The following is a 17,919-nucleotide window of genomic DNA, read 5'->3' as shown; positions in this document are numbered from 1 at the left end:
TTTTTATATATAATATATATAATTATATATATACAATATAATATACATTTATATATAATAATATTTAGAAAATATTTTTATATATTTTGTATTTTTCAAGCTAAAACTCGTCTTGCATCTAATTAATAAAATAAATATATATATATATAGGTTTAATGGCGCATAACAAGTGCAAATTCATTATTTAAATCGTCAGTCCCACTACGCAGGTTTTAAAACTTCGCCCCAATTCCAATAATAGCAATAAACATGGGTTTCAACTTGTCTTCAAGCTATGCCGAGCCCTCGGCAGGAACAGCGGGCGATTCAAACACGCTGGTGGCAGAGCCCCTTGCAGCTCAGTAAAAAAAAAAAAAAACGTGACAAAAACTATACAGGATCACAAAAGCTAAATCGTTTCCAGATTGTGCATGGCCTTTTAGAGCAAAGATGTTCTCAAATCAGGTGTGAATATACAATTCAGGGATCTCAAAGTCAATTTACTTGGTGGGCCACTGGAGCTAGGGTCTGGGTGAGGCTGGGCCGCATCAGGTTTTCAAAAAAAAAAAAAAAACACTTTTTCAGTGTTTTGATCTCAGTCATGGATGATGAGAGAAAAAGCAAAACAGGTGGGCTCGTTCGCTTGCGTATGGGCAGGGCAAAATCGCGTCAATTGTGTGCGGTGTGTACACAGTTTTAAGCTGTCATTTCTGGGTTCATGAAACCATATGGCATCCATATCAAACTTGGCGGGGGCCTCAAACTAGCATCCTGCGTGCCGCATTTGGCCCGCGGGCTGCGAGTTAGAGACCCTGGCTTAAATGCTTGGGGTTGGTTATGTATCTTATTTTGAAAGTGTTGTCATCTAGACGGATATCATTAATATATATGTATATTGTGTGTGTGTGTATATATATATATATATGTACATAACAATAACAATTTTCTCTTTTTATGAATTGTAAATTATATTAACTTTAGCTCACTTGACGACATTATGAAAATCGAAAAAGAAAAAAACAGGACGATGACGACAGTACCTTTACTTTGAAAGCAAAAACAGGAACTTGTCGTGTTGGGTAAAGTGTGTCCTCTTATTCAATGTCGGGGACTGTATGCCGCAACACTGTTGCGGCATTCAATGAAGCGTTTCCTGCGCATTCCTTTTTTTAGATGCGAACTCAAACCACTTTTTTTGGCCTCCATAAATGGTGCAATTCTGACGAGGTGAAGCAAGAACGGGAAGACAAGGCGATCCGTGACGTGACAGCGTCCCCCCCCCCTTCAGTATTACAGGACGGGGTTGTTTCTTGAACGCGTATTTATTCAATGGACTACAGACCCAGCAAGATTACACAATCTCCGATGGGATTAAAGGTCAAAAAAGGCATCAAAGAGTCTGGAGGAACCTTTGATTGTTTTGTGTTAATCAGATCTGGGGTTCCAAACTGTGGGTCAGGGGCCTAATTTGAACGCAGAGGAAATTTGTTTTTGCTAGTAAATCTATGTTTTTTTAATAATTTTGCAGTCCTCCGCCACCATTATGCTGCTGAACTGCGATCATCCTTTAACTCTTTTGAGTTATTCAGATGTGCCGCCCCGTGTCATCGAGAACTTCATCCTCACCGGATACCGTTTCCCTAACTACAGCTTCCGGGATTGCATCCTGTCAGCGTTCCGGCCCACTAATGAAACAGGCAACTTCTGGACGCACTTCCTCCCCATGTTTGTGTTCGCATACTACTACGCTGAGGTGTTTGACTGGGAAGGGTCGCCGTCTGGGGGTCATCCATTCTTCTACCCGCTTTGGAACTACTTCCTGTGTGTTTCCCTTCTGCTGATGTGCAGCAGTTTGGCCCACTTGCTTAACGCCATGTCGCTGGTGGTGAGAGAGGTGTGCTTCTTTGTGGATTATGGCACCATTAGCGCCTACACGGTTGGATCGTCCTTGGCGTATCACTACTACATCCATCCCAGGCCTGGGGTAGTCGAGACTAAGGGGAACACCACCCACATTGGGGACCTGAACTCTTCAGCGTTTCAGCTCTTCTTTGAAACCCTTTACATCCCGAGTGCTTGTGTTGTGGCGGTTATTTGCCTCTTGTCCTGCTGCAACTCACGTCAAAAGTGGAGGCGCCACCGCTACGCTATTCGTACCCTTGTGTTCCTTCTCCCGTTTCTGGTGTCATCCACACCCGTTTTTTACCGCCTCATCCAATCACCATACTCCACTGCATCAGTCTTTTTTTATCGCCACTGCCTCTGGCTACTGGTATCGGCGGTTTTCAACATCAGCAAGGTCCCTGAGAGGTTGGCGCCAGGTCAATTCGACATCTGGGGTCACAGCCACCAGTGGTTCCACTGCTGCACGTTTTTATCTATTCTTGATGAGTTACACATGATTAAGTCGGAGGTGAGGGTCATCTTGGACGACTCGGCAGCGCTGCCGCCTGGCCCCACGGTAGCGGCCACTTATGGGGTCATGCTCTTCCTGCAGACGACCATCATGTCCATTATTGTAGCTTTTTCTTGGAATGCTAACTGTATTTATGGACCTCTTAGGGATCAACTAGCAAAGAAACAGAAATGTCACTGACTATTTGGTAGTAGTTTTTATTCCTATGTAGTAATGAATCAGTGATGAATAAAAACATTACAACACAATGTTTTCCCCTGATGCTCGTCCTAAGCCTCTATGTGTGCATTTGTAGTTTACATACATCATAAATAGGATTTGATATTGTATCAATGTTGTATTTGATGGAGGGCTGAAAACATTTATGTCACTTGGGAGTGTATGAATAATTTAATATAATTAAGAACCACTGCATAATTTACATTGCAGCATTGCATGGAGTCAGCCACGGATGGGGAGTGAAAAACAATCCTCCTGCTCCATGTGGAAATGGTACGTCTTTTTGTCCTTTTCCCCACTCAATTCTTTCGTTTGAAGTAACTTAATTGGAGGCTTACTCAATAGACTTCTACACCACTATGTACATCTGTGTAATACTTTGTTTTTTACATTCAGTATAGTTACTCCAGACTCCATTCACTGTGCATTATCTGATCAACCTCCATGTGCAATATTAAGGGCTCTAAATGCAATATACTAAGTTCTATGTGAAGTATTTCCATAATGCCTCATATTAACTCACTTTAAACTCACTTTAACTCAAGATCTCAGTGTATAGACTGGTCATATATGTCATCTCGTTTCATATTATCTGTATACTGTATTTGTATATAACTCTGGAAAAAACTGTTGATTTTGTTAATACTTGGGTTGTTTATATTGTTTATTTTTCTATATTGTGTATTTTGTACTGCTTAACTGATTCTGTACTCTTGCTGAAGGAACAAATATAATGCAGTAAGTATAAAGAAGTATCACAGAGGACACAAAAAAAACTTCTAGGGATTTTCCACTAACTCTTGTCTTTCTGAAGTATTTGTAATGTCAGCATCATACTAATTCCTGGGATAAATAAAGTTTGGTGGAACCTCTGTCAAACAGAAACATTCTAATTCAGAACTGAATGCCAGCTACGTAGGTGGATCCGTGGATCGTGTTGCATTCACAGGATGTCAGGTCCACAGAATGGGGTTAAAGAAAAAAATCCCATTTGGGATAACCTTTAAGGGAGAGCTTGTGGAATATTTTGGAGTACCTTCTGAAGTTAGGACACACGTCACAGAAATTACTTTGGACACTTCAAGTGTGTGTGTGTGTGTACTAAATAACTGCTGCTACCTTAATGTTTTCAATGTAATATTGTTTGTTTAGATCAGGGGTCTCAAACTCAATTTACTTGGGGGCCACTGGAGCTCAGGTCTGGGTGAGACTGGGCCGCATCAGGTTTTCAAAAAAACCCCAAAAAAAAACGCATTTATTAAAAACTAAAAAATTTAAAAAACTTTGCTTTGGTTCCAATTTTCTACATGAAAAGCTCTGATAAAACATTCCACTATTCTCAAATATCTTACTTTTTATTTTTCTACACAAAATAAGATGAAAAATAAATAAACAAATCAAGAATAAAGAAAATCAATCAATCAGTAATAATAAATAAATAAATAATAATAACGGCAAATAATAAAAACTTAAGAAACCACATATAGTTGGTGGGTAGACAAATTATTTTTTTCAGATTAAAATTAACAAAGCATTATTAGAGCCCTGTAGACATGACAAAACACGACTATAGTCACATTTATACTCTTTTTATTTACCACATATTGCGCAACTGCAGCGTCTTGAGACACATGCTAACTCGCAAACTAGAGAGCTAGCAACCTAAACGGTAGCCTTCAAGTTATTTCCTTTAAACTCAAATAGCCAAAAACTTACCACTTCCACACGGATAGGGAGGATAACTATTAACAGTTATTTAACCTTTAACATGAACATTAATCAAACGTAATAATTTTTTCTGGGTACATGATACCATACAGCATCCATATCAAACTTGCGCGGGCCGCAGTAACATTAAACTTTCATATCAAGGCGGGGGCCTCAAACTAGTGCCCTGCGGGCCACATTTGGCCTGTGGGCCGCGTGTTTGAGACCCCTGGTTTAGATCGTAGTTGGCTGTATAGCAGTAGTTGTTATTTGCTTGTTAAATGAAATTTGAAATGTGTGACATTACTTTAATTTTTATCAGAAGAGGAGCAAGAAGAGTAGTATCAGTGTCTATAATGAATCCATCTATCCATCCTTTTTCTATGCCGCTTACCCTCAGGTGGGTCGTGGGTATGCTGGAGCCTGAATATAATTCAATATATTAAATTCAACTTTTCACAGTATTAGATTGTTATGTGTATTGATTGCGTAAGTGTGTGATGCTTTTTGTGTGACACTGTCTCCCTTTTGAAAGGGTGTAGCGTCCTTAGACGAAATAAGCCAATATTAAACATTATATTACAATATTAAAGTATGCTCCCATATTGTTTGCACAACTAGCTATTAAACAATACAATTTATGATGTATGCTGTGTCATGGCCTCCTGAATATTAATGTAACCATGTCAAAATCGCGCTTTCACAAAATGAAGCAGAACTTACATCAAGTTGTTAAAGCTCACGAAAGGTAGTTTTTTTCAACCGTTTTAAAAAAAATTGTTGTACAAAACAATAACAATATAAGCACAATTACAGGAACATAAAAGTGCAATTCTACAGAACAATATCAACATAAATAAATTTAAAAAAACAACAAAGAAAGTGCGAGAGATATTGCTTGAAAATAATAACTACAAAATAAAAATAGAAAAAAATATCACTTGAGCTTGTTCTTCATATGAATTGTTTTTAGAACGTTCTCCAATGTATGACAGTTTTCAGTGCTTTTCTGTTTTAAATGTCGTTGCAAGTGTTGTGCCGCAAATTGCCATTGGTGTGTTTGTCCTAGCTTGCTTGCCGTAGACTTCCGGCTCCGAGGACGCGGCAACAAACGGATGTGACATCGCTCAAGATGGCGGCGCTCACGTACTTCGCTCCCAAGTGCAAACCTGGTATCGTATTAATCGTTTTAAACAATTTGTGTCCTCCTTGTTTTTATTAATTAATCTCTTTAGATAATTAGATAATTACATAACTGTCGCGTCCAGCAATCATCCACACGGACGTCCTTAAAAGTGCATGTTGGGTTATATTTTCATTTTGGGTAGATCTTCTTCATCCTCGATTTATATTGAGTCAATTCTTTCATTCTTTCAAAGTAATTCCTTGCTTGGCAAATTAAGCAACTTCACTTAATGTCTTTCCAATTCATGGACCGAAGCTATGGCAGAATATTAAAGGAATATGGGAGATTAATTTACTTTAATATCTATCTTCACACGAAGTTTTATGAAAATTACATTGACCCATTAGTTTTTTGCGTTTGCGCGTGTTTTTATGTTCTCAAAATAGTTGTTTATCATTTGACGACTTGCCCACACAGTGTCTGCCTTTTTGCTGTGTAATGTTTGCCATTTTTCATCATTGTTTGTCATTTTATCATTTGTCACCATGACCACTGTCACATTTCTACATTAGCTGATAAAATGCTTAAAAAGAATGTGAAAATGTCAAATGAAAATGTGAAAAAGAACTTTACAAACATGTAATTGCCTAAACGCCTTTAATTGGGCTCCAGATTAAAATACATTTTGCCGAATTTTATGATTAATTGAGAGATTTTAGTCATGGTACACAATATACAACAAAACTTGGTTGGGGGGGAACCAAGGTGCAGCTCAACAAACCCAAACAGAATTAAAATGGTACTGCAACGGTGGTTATCAACTTACCCAGTCAGGTCCAGTTCTCAGCTTTGTACTCAGTGTTCACATAAAGGAGAGTGTTTGAGGTCATATTATTCTACTCCCGTGCAAATATGGAGCAATCCTATGTGGTGTATTTGTACACAAGATGATTATTATGAAGGAGTTAAAAAAGATTGCCAATATGCAACACCGCAACGCCGGGGGAGGACAACAACTATCTTAGTTTTTCAATGATGTATATTGTTTTTATATTTTACAGACGTAATAGTGAGTAACACCCATTGCCCAACACCTAAAATACTGATACATTTTCTCATGGCCATATCAGTGTGAAAAAATATTATGAATACTCATTGTTGAGTTGCATCAGTGTGCTGGAGATATGCTGTACACACTGACTTTCTTTGTGACATTTTCATTTTGTTAAGAAATGTTTTTTTGATGTTGATTGATACTTCAGAGTGCTTATTCCTCCAGCAAATATTTTAATATAAAATGATGTAATATATTAACAGTGGTTTCTTTTTACCTTTTGTGAAGTCAATGAATTGTGCTAATACATTCCTAATAATCATTTCTAATACACAGTAAATTCACTTAAATATATTTTTAGGGCTGTTGGACCTAGGCCAGCCCTTTCTTGTGGCTTCTCTGAGGTTTGCATCAAAGAAGGCTGGTGGATCCACCAAGAACCTCGGAGGAAAGAGCCCCGGCAAGAGATATGGACTCAAGAAAAATGAAGGTATTGCTCTTAACTTGTCGTTGTTGAGACACACACCTCCAAATCCGAGGCCATGGTTCTCAGTCGGAAAAGGGTGGAGTGCTCCCTCCGGGCTAGGAATGAGGTCCTGCCCAAGGTGGAAGAGCTCAAGCAACTTGGGGTCTTGTTCATAAATGAAGGAAGGTTGGAGCGTGAGGTCGATAGGCAGATCGGTGCAGCATAATTTTCTTGGACAGAAATTCTAGGCGCAGCCAAGGCTTTGAGGGAGTCCATTTTGTGGGCCTTAATATGTCGTTTGCTATTTGCGGATGATGTGGTCCTGATGGCCTCATCGGGCTGTGACCTTCAGCGTTTACAGGGGCGGTTTGCATTTGAGTGTGAAGCTTCTGGGATGAGACTCAGCACCTCCATAGTTGTCAGTCCGTAAAAGGTGGATGGCTCTCACCGGGTTGGGAATGAGGTCCTACCCCAGGTGGAGGAGTTCAAATATCTCAGGGTCTTGTTTACAAGTGAGGGAAGGTTGGAATGTGAGGTCAACAGGCGGATCGGTGCTGCGTATGCAGCAATGCGGTTGCTGTACTGGGCCGTCGTGGTGAAGAGAGTTGAGCTCGAAGGCAAAGCTCTCAATTTACCTTTGTTCCCACCCTCACCTATGGTCATGAGCTTTGGGTCGTGACCGAAAGAAGCGGTTGGTTCTGCGGAAACTAGGATGGCTGGACTCACACTAATAGAGAGGGCGAGGAGCTCAATCATGCGGGAGGGTTTGGGAGTAGAGCCGCTGCTCCTCGATATTGAGAGGAGCCAGTTGATTAGATGCCCAGCTTCGGACTGGACGGACGCCTCATGCCCAGCCCCGGCGTGAACCTAGGACACGCTGGAGGGATTATGTCTCACAAGTGGCCCTGGTGTCTTGGCTAGGAGGTTGGGGAGGCCGGGAGGTCTGGGCTTCCCTACTGAGACTCATGACCCAGACCCGGATAAACAGATGGATGTTTGTAGGAACATTTTACAACTGTCTTTATTGTTTTGTTTCTAAATTTGATTGAGGGCGGCACAGCGGTTGAGTGGTTAGCGTGCAGACCTCACAGCTAGGACACCAGGGTTCAATTCCACCCTCGGCCATCTCTGTGTGGAGTTTGCATGTTCTCCCCGTGCATGCGTGGGTTTCCTCCCACATTCCAAAAACATGCTAGGTTAATTGACGACTCCAAATTGTCCATAGGTATGAATGTGAGTGTGAATGGTTGTTTGTCTATATGTGCCCTGTGATTGGCTGGCCACCAGTCCAGGGTGTACCCCGCCTCTCGCAAGAAGACAGCTGGGATAGACTCCAGCACCCCCGCGAGGAAAAGTGGTAGAAAATGAATGAATGAATGAATCTGATTGAAATGGCTTTTTCCATACAAAGCCATGTATGTTTGGTTCAGTTGTGTTGTCATTGACTAATATTTACATTTGTTTGATGATCTGAAGCATTTAAGCGTGTCAAAAAGAAAAACAAAAAAAGGGGGGAAACACTTTTTCACATGCAGCTTGGCTTCATTTCACTTTTTATTTTTTTTTTATCCATAACGCAAAATTTTGACATCTGTATGTTTTGACTGTGACCTTTTGTCTTGTTCAAGGAAACTTTGTCCATGCTGGCAACATCCTGGCAACACAGAGGATAATGCGGTATCACCCAGGAGCACATGTAAGTGTAAGAAGATTCTATTGGGATGACCATTTGCTAAATATTGCAATTATAAGAGAGAATTATTTTCTTCAAAATCAAAGCATATACAAAGATGATTATATTTTTAAACAATGTGGGACAGAGATATGCCTTAGGAAGCTTCTAATCGGTTAACTGACAACATCGGAGTGCTGTATTTTATACTGTCATGTATTTTAAGTCCACCCCTCAAACACACAGTTTCATTGTTTGATATCATGGGGAAATCCAAAGAAATCAGTTCATCCTTGGGTGCTATCTTGTCTTAAAAAAGGCCAATCCAATTCTGATGCCATGTGATCAACCTGCTACCATAATCCAACACCTGTTAGCGGTGCAAGTGCACTCGCTAGGGGACAGAAACCACACCCAAAGGGTCACCCCCACACCTACACCCACACGCCCCTCAGGGACTCTTCCCTGACATGACAGATGAAAGTGTGTCTCTTTTGCCAGATGCTTGAAGTTGCCATTTTCATCTGTTCAAACAATCATGCACGAGTGTAAACAACATGGGAATGTCCAGCCATCATACCGTTTAGGAAGGGGAAGTTGTTCTGTGTCCCAGAGATGACAGAACTTTTGGTTAAAATGCGTGAGTCAACCCTAGAATAAAAAATAAAAATAAAAAATAATTGACAGCTGAAGCTGGTAAGAGTAAAACAAACGCTAAAAGGCCACTCCAACAAGAAGATTCCATCAACAACAACATAAGGTTTACAGTTTGCAAACAAAAAGGCCCTCAATTTTGGAGACACGTCCTGTGGTCTGATGAAAGTAAAGTCGGTGTACGGTGTTTGGCCATAATGACCATCGTTCTATTTGTTTGTAAATCTTAAAATCCAACCTCGCTGCCAAGTATGGAGGTGCTAGCATCATAATGTAAAGCTTTGCTGCAGTAGGAACTGGAGCACTTGATAAAAAAGATGGTATCATGAAGAAAACATTATGTGGAAGTATTGAAGCAACATCTACCAAATGGACACTGACTACATAATGACCAAAATAGTCAGAAAGAGCACAGGCAGCATCTTTGTCTTGTAGAGGAGCAACCAGGAAGTGAAAAGGAGTGTCTTACAAAGGTGGTTAGCATTGAAGGGAAATTTTAATGCATACACTCTGCTGATTACGGAAACTTTTTTTTTTCGATGAGTCTAATCTTTAGGTTGGTATATAGAGCCATGTCAAAAATATTGTGAAAAAGTTAATTTTCTTCCATAATATAATTCAAAAAATATGTCATATCAACTGAATAGTTTCAAGCTTTTATTTTTTAAATCTTGATGTTTAGCTCATGAAAACCAAAAATCCATGTGTCAAAAAATTCTGTCAAAATCAACAAAAATGGTTGGTACCTACAGGGACGGCTTTTGAATTATAGCTGGGATTAAAAGAGTTCAGGACAACAAAGTCAATGTTTTGGAGTGGCCATCATAAAGCAGTTCTTCATCAGTCTCATGACTTGTGGGCACATTTGAAAAGGTGTATCCAAGATGGCCTACAAACCTGAGTCCAGATTCTGGAAGAACTATGAAGCTTTGTGTGTTGGTTATCATGTGTAGCTGCTCTATAGGAGTCCACAACCCAATAAAAAAGGGCTGGAAAAATGAGCATAATACTAGGTCTCCTTTAACAAGAATGGCACAGCTACCCATTGCTGACTTTTTTTTGTAACATTTATTTCCATTTTAGAATAAAAAAATTGAATTAAAAATTATTAATTAAAAATTAAATTAAAAATTAATTTCAATTTAAAAAATATATTTTATTTATTTGTTTATCTTAAACTTTTGCCCAGCCTATTTCACTTTAATGCTTGTTTTTAATTTGTAGTTCTGTGGATGTATTTTATATCTATTTACTTCAATTACATTCATAATGAACATGTCATTATGAATTTTGTGTGTGTGAGCCTGCTTATGAGAGACACGTTTACTACCAAATTTCATATTGCTAAGTGAAAAAATAGTTTTTACTGATAGAAAATGTTTAACTCCACTGTGTGTATTTGCTGTTTTTTTTTGTTTCAAAAAGGTCGGTATGGGAACCAATAAGACTCTTTACGCTCTTGAGGACGGCCATGTCCGCTTCACCAAGGAGGTCTACGTTCCACCACCTCGCAGTGAGGAGGCAAGCAAGGTCATCACCAACCTCGCCTCAGGAGCAATACTTTATAAAACTTTTATCAATGTTTTTCCAGTAAAGCAGGAGCCCAAGTTTAAGTTGGTTGGGCTTTTCTAAAATAAAACAAACTGTGTGGACTCATGAAATAAAAGTACATATGGTTGGTTGTTTTTGCAAAATGTACAAAATCTTTGCAGCTCATGAAATCAATGCACCGAGTATTTAAACTCGACAAATGTTTAGCATCTTTAGGTAGGTAGGTAGATACTTTATTCATCTACCTTTTGTATTTTTTGGTTTTTATGTGTGCACTACCTTTTTAACTCAGCAGTGGGGCTTGCATTCGGTATTTGGACCTCCAGTGGGGACTTAATCCATCTTTTAATACCACTACTCTCACATCAAAATAATATTAAAAAACACAATATTATGTGGTTTACTATTATGAGAGAAAGGCATTTTGCATATTGGGGATGAATACTGCAACGTCTGCTCGGTTGTTGTGAGAACGATGGTCAATGATCTCAGGGTTTAAAGTATTCGCGCACCTCACAGCTAGGGGACCCAAGTTCAATTCCACCCTCGGGCATCTCTGTGTGGAGTTTGCATGTTCTCCCCGTGCATGCGTGGGTTTTCTCCGGGTACTCCGGTTTCCTCCCACATTCCAAAAATGTGCTAGGTTAATTGGCCACTCCAAATTATCCATAGGTATGAATGTGAGTGTGAATGGCTGTTTGTTGTCTATGTTGCCTATATGTGCCCTGTGATTGGCTGACCACCAGTCCAGGGTGTACCCCGCCTCTCGCCCAAAGACAGCTGGGATAGGCTCCAGCATGCTTGGCACTCTTGTGAGGATAAGCGGTATAGAAAATGGATGGATACAAAGGGAGGTGGAACAGCCACATGTGGCTCTAGAGCCGTGGGTTGCTGACCCCTGGTTTAGACTAAACTTGGGAGAAGACTATATGAGGGCAATGTCTAGAGACATTTCTCCTGAATTCCCCAAAGGAGTGCAAAGTCCATGTCCCTTTTTGTGCGAGGTAGATCTGGAAACCTTTTGGAAAAACACATTGGACAATTTACAGTCACCAATAAACCGAAAATGTTTTTGGAATGTGGGAGGAAACCAGATTACCCGGAGAAAACCCACGCATGCACGGAACTCCACGCAGAGATGCCCGAGGAATTGACCCAGGTCTCCTAACTGTGTGGCATTGCGCGTGAACCACCCCACCAACGGAATAAGAAGTGAAAAATGCGATGGTTAAACTTACACGGTCATGTTAATTTTGCCATCACAGATGCCAGTGTTTCCAAGCGGCTAGTGGGAATGTTGCTCCAGGTGGTGAAGATGGCCTCACTGAGAGCATCTACTGTCTGAACTAATGTCCATTTTTGTGAACTTACCTTTTTATCCGTCCCCAAATGTTTTAGGTTTTCACATTTAGATCAGGGAATCACACAGGATGGTGGGAAGAGTGGGCATATTCCTCTGGAAGAAGTCCTTTGTCAGACGGGCATAATGAAGTCCTGTTATGTTCTGTTGAAAAAGCCAGTTATTACCACACGGATGAGGGCCTTCAGTCTTGAGGGATGCCACCTGTAACATCTCCACATAAGACACAACACAATAAAGAGTTAAACAACTGTTCTAAAAATACATAAAATTGACAAGATGATGTGACATTATAATTTTTATATTTATTATTTCCATCACAGAAAAAAATACAGCTGCAAAAAGTATGAATGGACCAAAAAAAAAAACATTTCCATCAAATTTAATTTGGAATAATTAATGCAATTAAAGCAATAGCAACAGCCATGGTTCATTTTCAATTCAATATGGATGCTTTTTATGTGGAACAAAAAAGGAATCAGTGATATCCAGTGATCCAGATCGGAATCTTTTTTCCTCCTTTGTTACGTGACCATGTTCTTTTTCATCACAGTCCAGATTTTGTGTCATTGATCTCCTGGTATTGATTTGCACATGGCGAGAGTCTGTGGTCTCAATCAGTTGCACATCATTTTCATCCTCTGATGAATCAACTATATGTACCGTGTTTGGAACTAAGTCATGAGTTAGTTTCTTGGCTTTGTGTGGAACATTCTTAGGGTCCGCACATGATTGCATTTCTTTCGCTTTCATTGGTCTGCGTTTGTGCACAAAATGTTGTCCAATATGAGAATTGTCCTCCTCCGAACACAGTGACACTGACTTTTCCAGCAAATGCTTTGAAACAGTCAAATAGTTGCATTCCGATGAAGAGGAGTAATCACAACTGTCTTCGGTTTCACAACTGTCAAGGTCGACATACAGCAGTCCTTTCTTTTGAAATGCATCTTTCTTCTCATCTATGTCGTCCTCAAGTACTTCGAAATGATCAGCAAATTCCATAGCGTTCACCTGTTGGTATATTTCACATGAATCATAGACCTCTAAACAAGAAGCAGAGGGGGGTGCTAATAGTTTTGAGGGTGGTGCTGGTTCACCTTGCTGTCGAGTCTCTTTTGTTGCACTTTTGTCAAGAACGATAAAGTCTTTTGGGGGTTCATATTTCAGCGACAAAAGGTGTAGAGGAATAACACAAAAGGTATTACCTTCCTGGTCCTGAAGTTGATGTTGACTTGGCAAAACATCCTCAATCTCACCTGAAGTAATCATGTGTACTTTGGCCCTATCCTGCCTTTGGGGGGCACTGTTTAATACGGACATGATGGTTTTAGTTGGTAACGGGATCTCAAATGCAGGACTTTCATCATCACTTACATCTTCATACTGTGGCTTTTCGCAACATACTTTCAATATTTCTCCATCATCATCTGAAATGTCGTCATATTGTGGATCCTTTATCATTTGGGTATTTGTGACTTTGACTGGTTTGGTAGAAGCAACTTGACATTCTGGTTTGCTGCTCACATTTGACCAAACAGGCATATTTTCATTTAGTAGGAAGCTATCCTTCACCATGAAAACAGGATGCTTTGTCATTACCACCATTGGACGGTCTTCTTGATGTTGTGCATTAGTAGAAGCGACTTCCGTCCTAATTGGACAACATTCTGTGGATGTAAAGAAGCTACTGTTAGTATGCTAGCCTAAGTTCAGTACACATATTAGTTGGCCCGTTTAGAACATTCATTCATTTTCTACCGCTTATCCTCACGAGGGTCGCGGGGGTGCTGGAGCCTATCCCAGCTGTCTTCACCCTGGACTAGTCGCCAGCCAATCACAGGGCACATATAGACAAACAACCATTCACACTCACATTCATACCTATGGACAATTTGGAGTCAGCAATTAACCTAGCATGTTTTTGGAATGTGGGAGTACCCGGAGAAAACTGTGAAAAATTTGTTTTATTTTAAAAAAGTGTTGTGAGGTAGACAATAGAACACTAAAATAATGTAGAAATGTATACACCTTACTTAAGAAACATTTATTATGAACAATTATATCTCAGGGCTGCACGGCGGTCGAGTGGTTAGCACGCAGACTACTCACAGCTAGGAAAGTCCCAAGCATGCTGGAGCCTATCCCAGCTGTCTTCGGGCAAGAGGCGGGGTATACCCTGGACTGGTCGCCAGCCAATCACAGGGCACATATAGACAAACAACCATTCACACTCACATTCATACCTATGGACAATTTGGAGTCGCCAATTAACCTAGCATGTTTTTGGAATGTGGGAGGAAACCGGAGTACCCGGAGAAAACCCATGCATGCAAGGGGAGAACATGCAAACTCGAGGGTGGAACTGAACCCTGGCCTCCTAGCTGTGAGGTCTGCACGCTAACCACACGACCGCCGTGCCGCCCTCCGTTTATAACAGGATTACCCATTTCCCAAAATTAACACAGGTCCCATTTATTTGATGGCTCTCAAAGGAAAACTGTACTTTTGGAATTTTGCCCATCCTCAATCCTTAAGTGAGACATGAAAACACTCTTTTCTGTGTGTTCTAAAGATATAAAAAACATAAAAAGATTATGAATGCACATCATGGGAAACACATCAAGCTTCCTGAAAAAAGACTATGTGTGGCATAGTTACGAACATGCTTGAGGAGATCCAGCCAGTCCAAGTCAGCTCATGCATCGCCGACATGACAGGAGCCTACTCTTTGTTGTATGTACATTACTCTGGACAGGAAAGTGCATGTGTACAAAATATATTCAAAGCCCAAAGGTCCATTCAGGTGATTGCCCCATGAAGGATGGGACTTGGTTTTACCGTGTACCATTACATCTCTAGTGATCAGTGTAGTTTTATTTAGACTCGGGATGCATTTCACCAGCTTTTCCTTTAACCTCATTCAAGCTTTTCTTTTTTTTCAACCTGTGCAACTGCAACAGTCAAGTACTCAACAACAGGACAATAAGAACTGTCATGACTGACATTTAACCAAAGTGATGTACCTTTTTGAGTGGTTGCAGATCCATGAATACCGTCGTTGCAGTTCCTAAAGTATGCAAGCTTTTCTGCAATCAGGGTTTGTATTTGGATATCCGTCGGTGGCTCTGCTTCTTCAGTTGATAAAAGTCGGCATGTTGATAATGGTGGAGAATACATCTGTTGTCCACAAACAGCTGAATGAGCATAGTCTAGCTTGTGTGCTCTCATTTGTCCACAATCTATAGCAGTTGGTAAGATATTCAAGTACCAACTTGAATCTGAGAAATGGGCTCTTGTATAAAAATTAGCATATGTCTTCTTTGATGAAAATGAGGCATTTAAAAATTTTTAAATCTGCATTGAATCACATATAACATTACTCTGAGGTGAGGGAAGTGCAGTAATACTATATTGTCGAAATGCAGGACAGGCCTTTTCTTGACTGTTCAAACATCCAGGTCGCATTGTTAAGAAAGAAGCCTTCTGTGTGACTCCCGGTAAATCTGAAAAAAAAACAAAAAAAAAAACAGATGAAGAAAAAAGAAAATTACTTGATATGTACTATCACAAATAAATCAGATTCAAATTTTCGCATGAACTACAAAGTAGTATATATACAAAGTCAACACAGTTTGTAGTTTTTATCACACAATCAATACAGTACTGACATAACAGTGTGTCACTCTTCTCGGCAAGCAATATACAGCACACTTATACATATTTTATATACATATGATATAAATACATTATGTCACAACAGTAAGTACACTCCTCACATGCACAATATTTTATTTCTTTTAATGGAACAACACTAAAGATAGCCTTTGATGCAAAACGGACAAAAAGTGTACAGCTTGGATAACTGTATATTTGCCGTCCCCTCAAAATAACACACAACCATTAATGTCTAAACTGCTGCAAAAATGAGTATGTATGTTAAAAGGTACAGTACTAATTGGGCCCAATTATCCGTTATTTCTGCCTGATGGCATGTGAATCAGTGGACAAAGTCGATAAAAAAGTTTTTTGGTATGAATTAGGATCAGGTGTTAAATTTGGTGTCAACACGTTCACATTCTCTCACACTATAGGGCCCTTATGAATATGAATAATTTTTTTTATTACATTTTCTCTACTTTTACACTTATTTTAGTACCATAATTTGTTTTTTGTGAAAGGGAATAAAATAAGTTATAATAAATGTAGTTTATAATAAATGTAGCAATTTTGCAGAGTCTTGCAAAAAACGATGTCGCTTAGCTAGGTTTTCTAATTTTTTTTAAATTGTTCAAAATCTTCCAGAAAGGTCATATCATGCTTAAAGAAGACATACTTGTAGATGCAATTGTAATACCTTTATTTGTATGGTATTTTTTTCACGACACCCTTATTTTATTAGCTAAATTATTCAGTATGTGCGCTTGTCAGTCTTGAGCTCAGGCTCGACATCAGGCTCAGTGACAAGAGTTTGAAAGGTTTTTTTTTGCAGACTTAGCCAATGTTAGCTAAAATGCCCTGTGATTGGCTAGCAACCAGTCCAGGGTGTCGCCTCTCGCCCGAAGACAGCTGGGATAGGCTCCAGCACCCCGCGACCCTCGTGAGGATAAGCGGTAGAAAATGAATGAATGAATGTTTCTTCTCCTCACAGCTACAGCGTTTCATTCAGACGGTCAATTTCTCCCATTAAAGCAATTATTTGAAGAAGAGCTTTTAATTTTATTTGAGTCATAGTATTTGAAGGAAAACCTTCTTTTACTCGAGTCATAGAATTCGAAAGTAACAGTACTTAATTAAGTAAAATATTTGGCTACTCTAACCACCACTGAGGATATGAAGCCAAGTAAAGATATGTGTTGATAAAGTATCTTTCTGGAAGCAGCCATGTTCGTACGTTCAGACAACAAAATTGTTTTATTTAGTCGTGTACCTTAGCCCAACGGTTATGGTTCACTGAGTTGACATAGCACTTTGAAAACAACCGTCACGCTACGTCCTCTTATGTTACGTGAACATTATTACGCTAATAGCTTGTTAAAACGTTTTTGAAAAGGAATAAGCTGACAACATTGACGGTACAGACAAAGTTTCAAGTATCACTTACCATCTGTCGTTTGGAACCAAAATGTCCAATTTATTCTAACGTAACTTCAAGCCAGGGAGTTTGTGATTAGAATCCAAGGTTATCGGTGATATTCCCCGGAAAAACAGATGGAAACCAAAAATCTGTCCACTTTACCGATTTTTACTTCGCTTGTACAAAATACGTCTTCTTCTATTATTGGTGGTTGGCAAGTACCTTGTGGTGTGCATTACCGCCATCTTGTGGATAGGCGTGTGAAACGTCAGCTCTACACTATAGGGCCCGTTCTAGTCTCGCACATGTTGGGGTGCAGTCCGAAATGTTAAGGAGGCATTATGCATACTCGGGTTGGGCCAGTTTTTTATATACCGGTATAAATTCTAGAGCAGGGGTCTCAAACTCAATTTACCTGGGGGCCACCGGAGCTAGGTTCTGGGTGAAGCCGGGCCACATCACGCATTTATTAAAAACTGGAAAAAAATCAATTAAAAACTATCTTCAATGCTTTTGCTTCTTCCTTAATGACAAGCACAGGCATTCAGTTTATTGAAGATTTAGTAGCAATGTGTGCAGAGTCTGACATCCCATTAGAAAGGTTAGCCAATTTAATGATAAATAAATGTGCTTTTGAAAAG

General features: G+C 39.7%; 3 protein-coding genes across 9 annotated transcripts; 2 read left to right on the top strand and 1 right to left on the bottom strand.

The window, feature by feature from the left end:
* Positions 1 to 1,068: 1,068 nt before the first annotated feature.
* On the top strand, positions 1,069 to 2,705 carry paqr9 (progestin and adipoQ receptor family member 9). The gene has a single exon (XM_058066302.2). It carries the CDS (start codon positions 1,523 to 1,525, stop codon positions 2,573 to 2,575), a length of 1,053 nt encoding a protein of 350 aa, XP_057922285.2. The 5' UTR covers positions 1,069 to 1,522; the 3' UTR covers positions 2,576 to 2,705.
* A 2,655-nt stretch (positions 2,706 to 5,360) lies between these two features.
* On the top strand, positions 5,361 to 11,280 carry mrpl27 (mitochondrial ribosomal protein L27). The gene is made up of 4 exons (XM_058066304.2): positions 5,361 to 5,493; positions 6,863 to 6,991; positions 8,596 to 8,663; positions 10,719 to 11,280. Exons 1-4 carry the CDS (start codon positions 5,454 to 5,456, stop codon positions 10,923 to 10,925), a joined length of 444 nt encoding a protein of 147 aa, XP_057922287.1. The 5' UTR covers positions 5,361 to 5,453; the 3' UTR covers positions 10,926 to 11,280.
* LOC131125109 (uncharacterized) lies at positions 8,492 to 17,553 on the bottom strand. 7 transcript variants are annotated; one of them, XR_013630011.1, is made up of 6 exons: positions 17,306 to 17,553; positions 15,228 to 15,707; positions 13,410 to 13,871; positions 12,216 to 12,417; positions 9,220 to 9,290; positions 8,492 to 8,621 (listed from the first exon to the last, which is right to left on the bottom strand). XR_013630011.1 is itself a non-coding variant. In XM_078797270.1 (6 exons), the coding sequence occupies exons 2-4, from the start codon at positions 15,667 to 15,669 to the stop codon at positions 12,646 to 12,648; spliced, it is 1,413 nt and encodes a 470-aa protein (XP_078653396.1). In that variant the 5' UTR covers positions 15,670 to 15,707; positions 17,306 to 17,539; the 3' UTR covers positions 8,492 to 8,621; positions 9,220 to 9,290; positions 12,216 to 12,645. The 7 variants fall into 7 exon arrangements, 1 of the variants encoding a protein (XP_078653396.1); XR_013630013.1 differs by having other exon boundaries at positions 13,804 to 13,871; positions 17,306 to 17,550; XR_013630012.1 differs by having other exon boundaries at positions 12,216 to 13,215; positions 17,306 to 17,543.
* Between the last annotated feature and the right edge of the window lie 366 nt (positions 17,554 to 17,919).

The sequence above is a fragment of the Doryrhamphus excisus genome, linkage group LG2 (assembly GCF_037039965.1).
Source record: "Doryrhamphus excisus strain RoL-2023G ecotype Guam linkage group LG2, RoL_Dexc_Guam_v1.1, whole genome shotgun sequence".
Classification (NCBI taxonomy): Eukaryota; Metazoa; Chordata; class Actinopteri; order Syngnathiformes; family Syngnathidae; genus Doryrhamphus; species Doryrhamphus excisus.
Note: the sequence above shows the minus strand (reverse complement) of the source record. Positions and strands in the feature narration are given on the sequence as shown.

Bases quoted from the DNA above. Each gene is read 5' to 3' on its own strand.
- mrpl27 (XM_058066304.2), top strand. From the start codon at position 5,454: ATGGCGGCGCTCACGTACTTCGCTCCCAAGTGCAAACCTG. The intron at 5,494-6,862 runs GTATCGTATTAA...ATATATTTTTAG, and splicing joins CGCTCCCAAGTGCAAACCTG to GGCTGTTGGACCTAGGCCAG. The intron at 8,664-10,718 runs GTAAGTGTAAGA...TGTTTCAAAAAG, and splicing joins GGTATCACCCAGGAGCACAT to GTCGGTATGGGAACCAATAA.
- LOC131125109 (XM_078797270.1), bottom strand. From the start codon at position 15,669: ATGCGACCTGGATGTTTGAACAGTCAAGAAAAG. The intron at 15,382-15,636 runs GCCTGTCCTGCA...TGTGGACAACAG, and splicing joins GTTTGAACAGTCAAGAAAAG to ATGTATTCTCCACCATTATC. The intron at 13,872-15,227 runs GTACATCACTTT...TTACATCCACAG, and splicing joins ATCTGCAACCACTCAAAAAG to AATGTTGTCCAATTAGGACG.
- paqr9 (XM_058066302.2), top strand. From the start codon at position 1,523: ATGCTGCTGAACTGCGATCATCCTTTAACTCTTTTGAGTTATTCAGAT.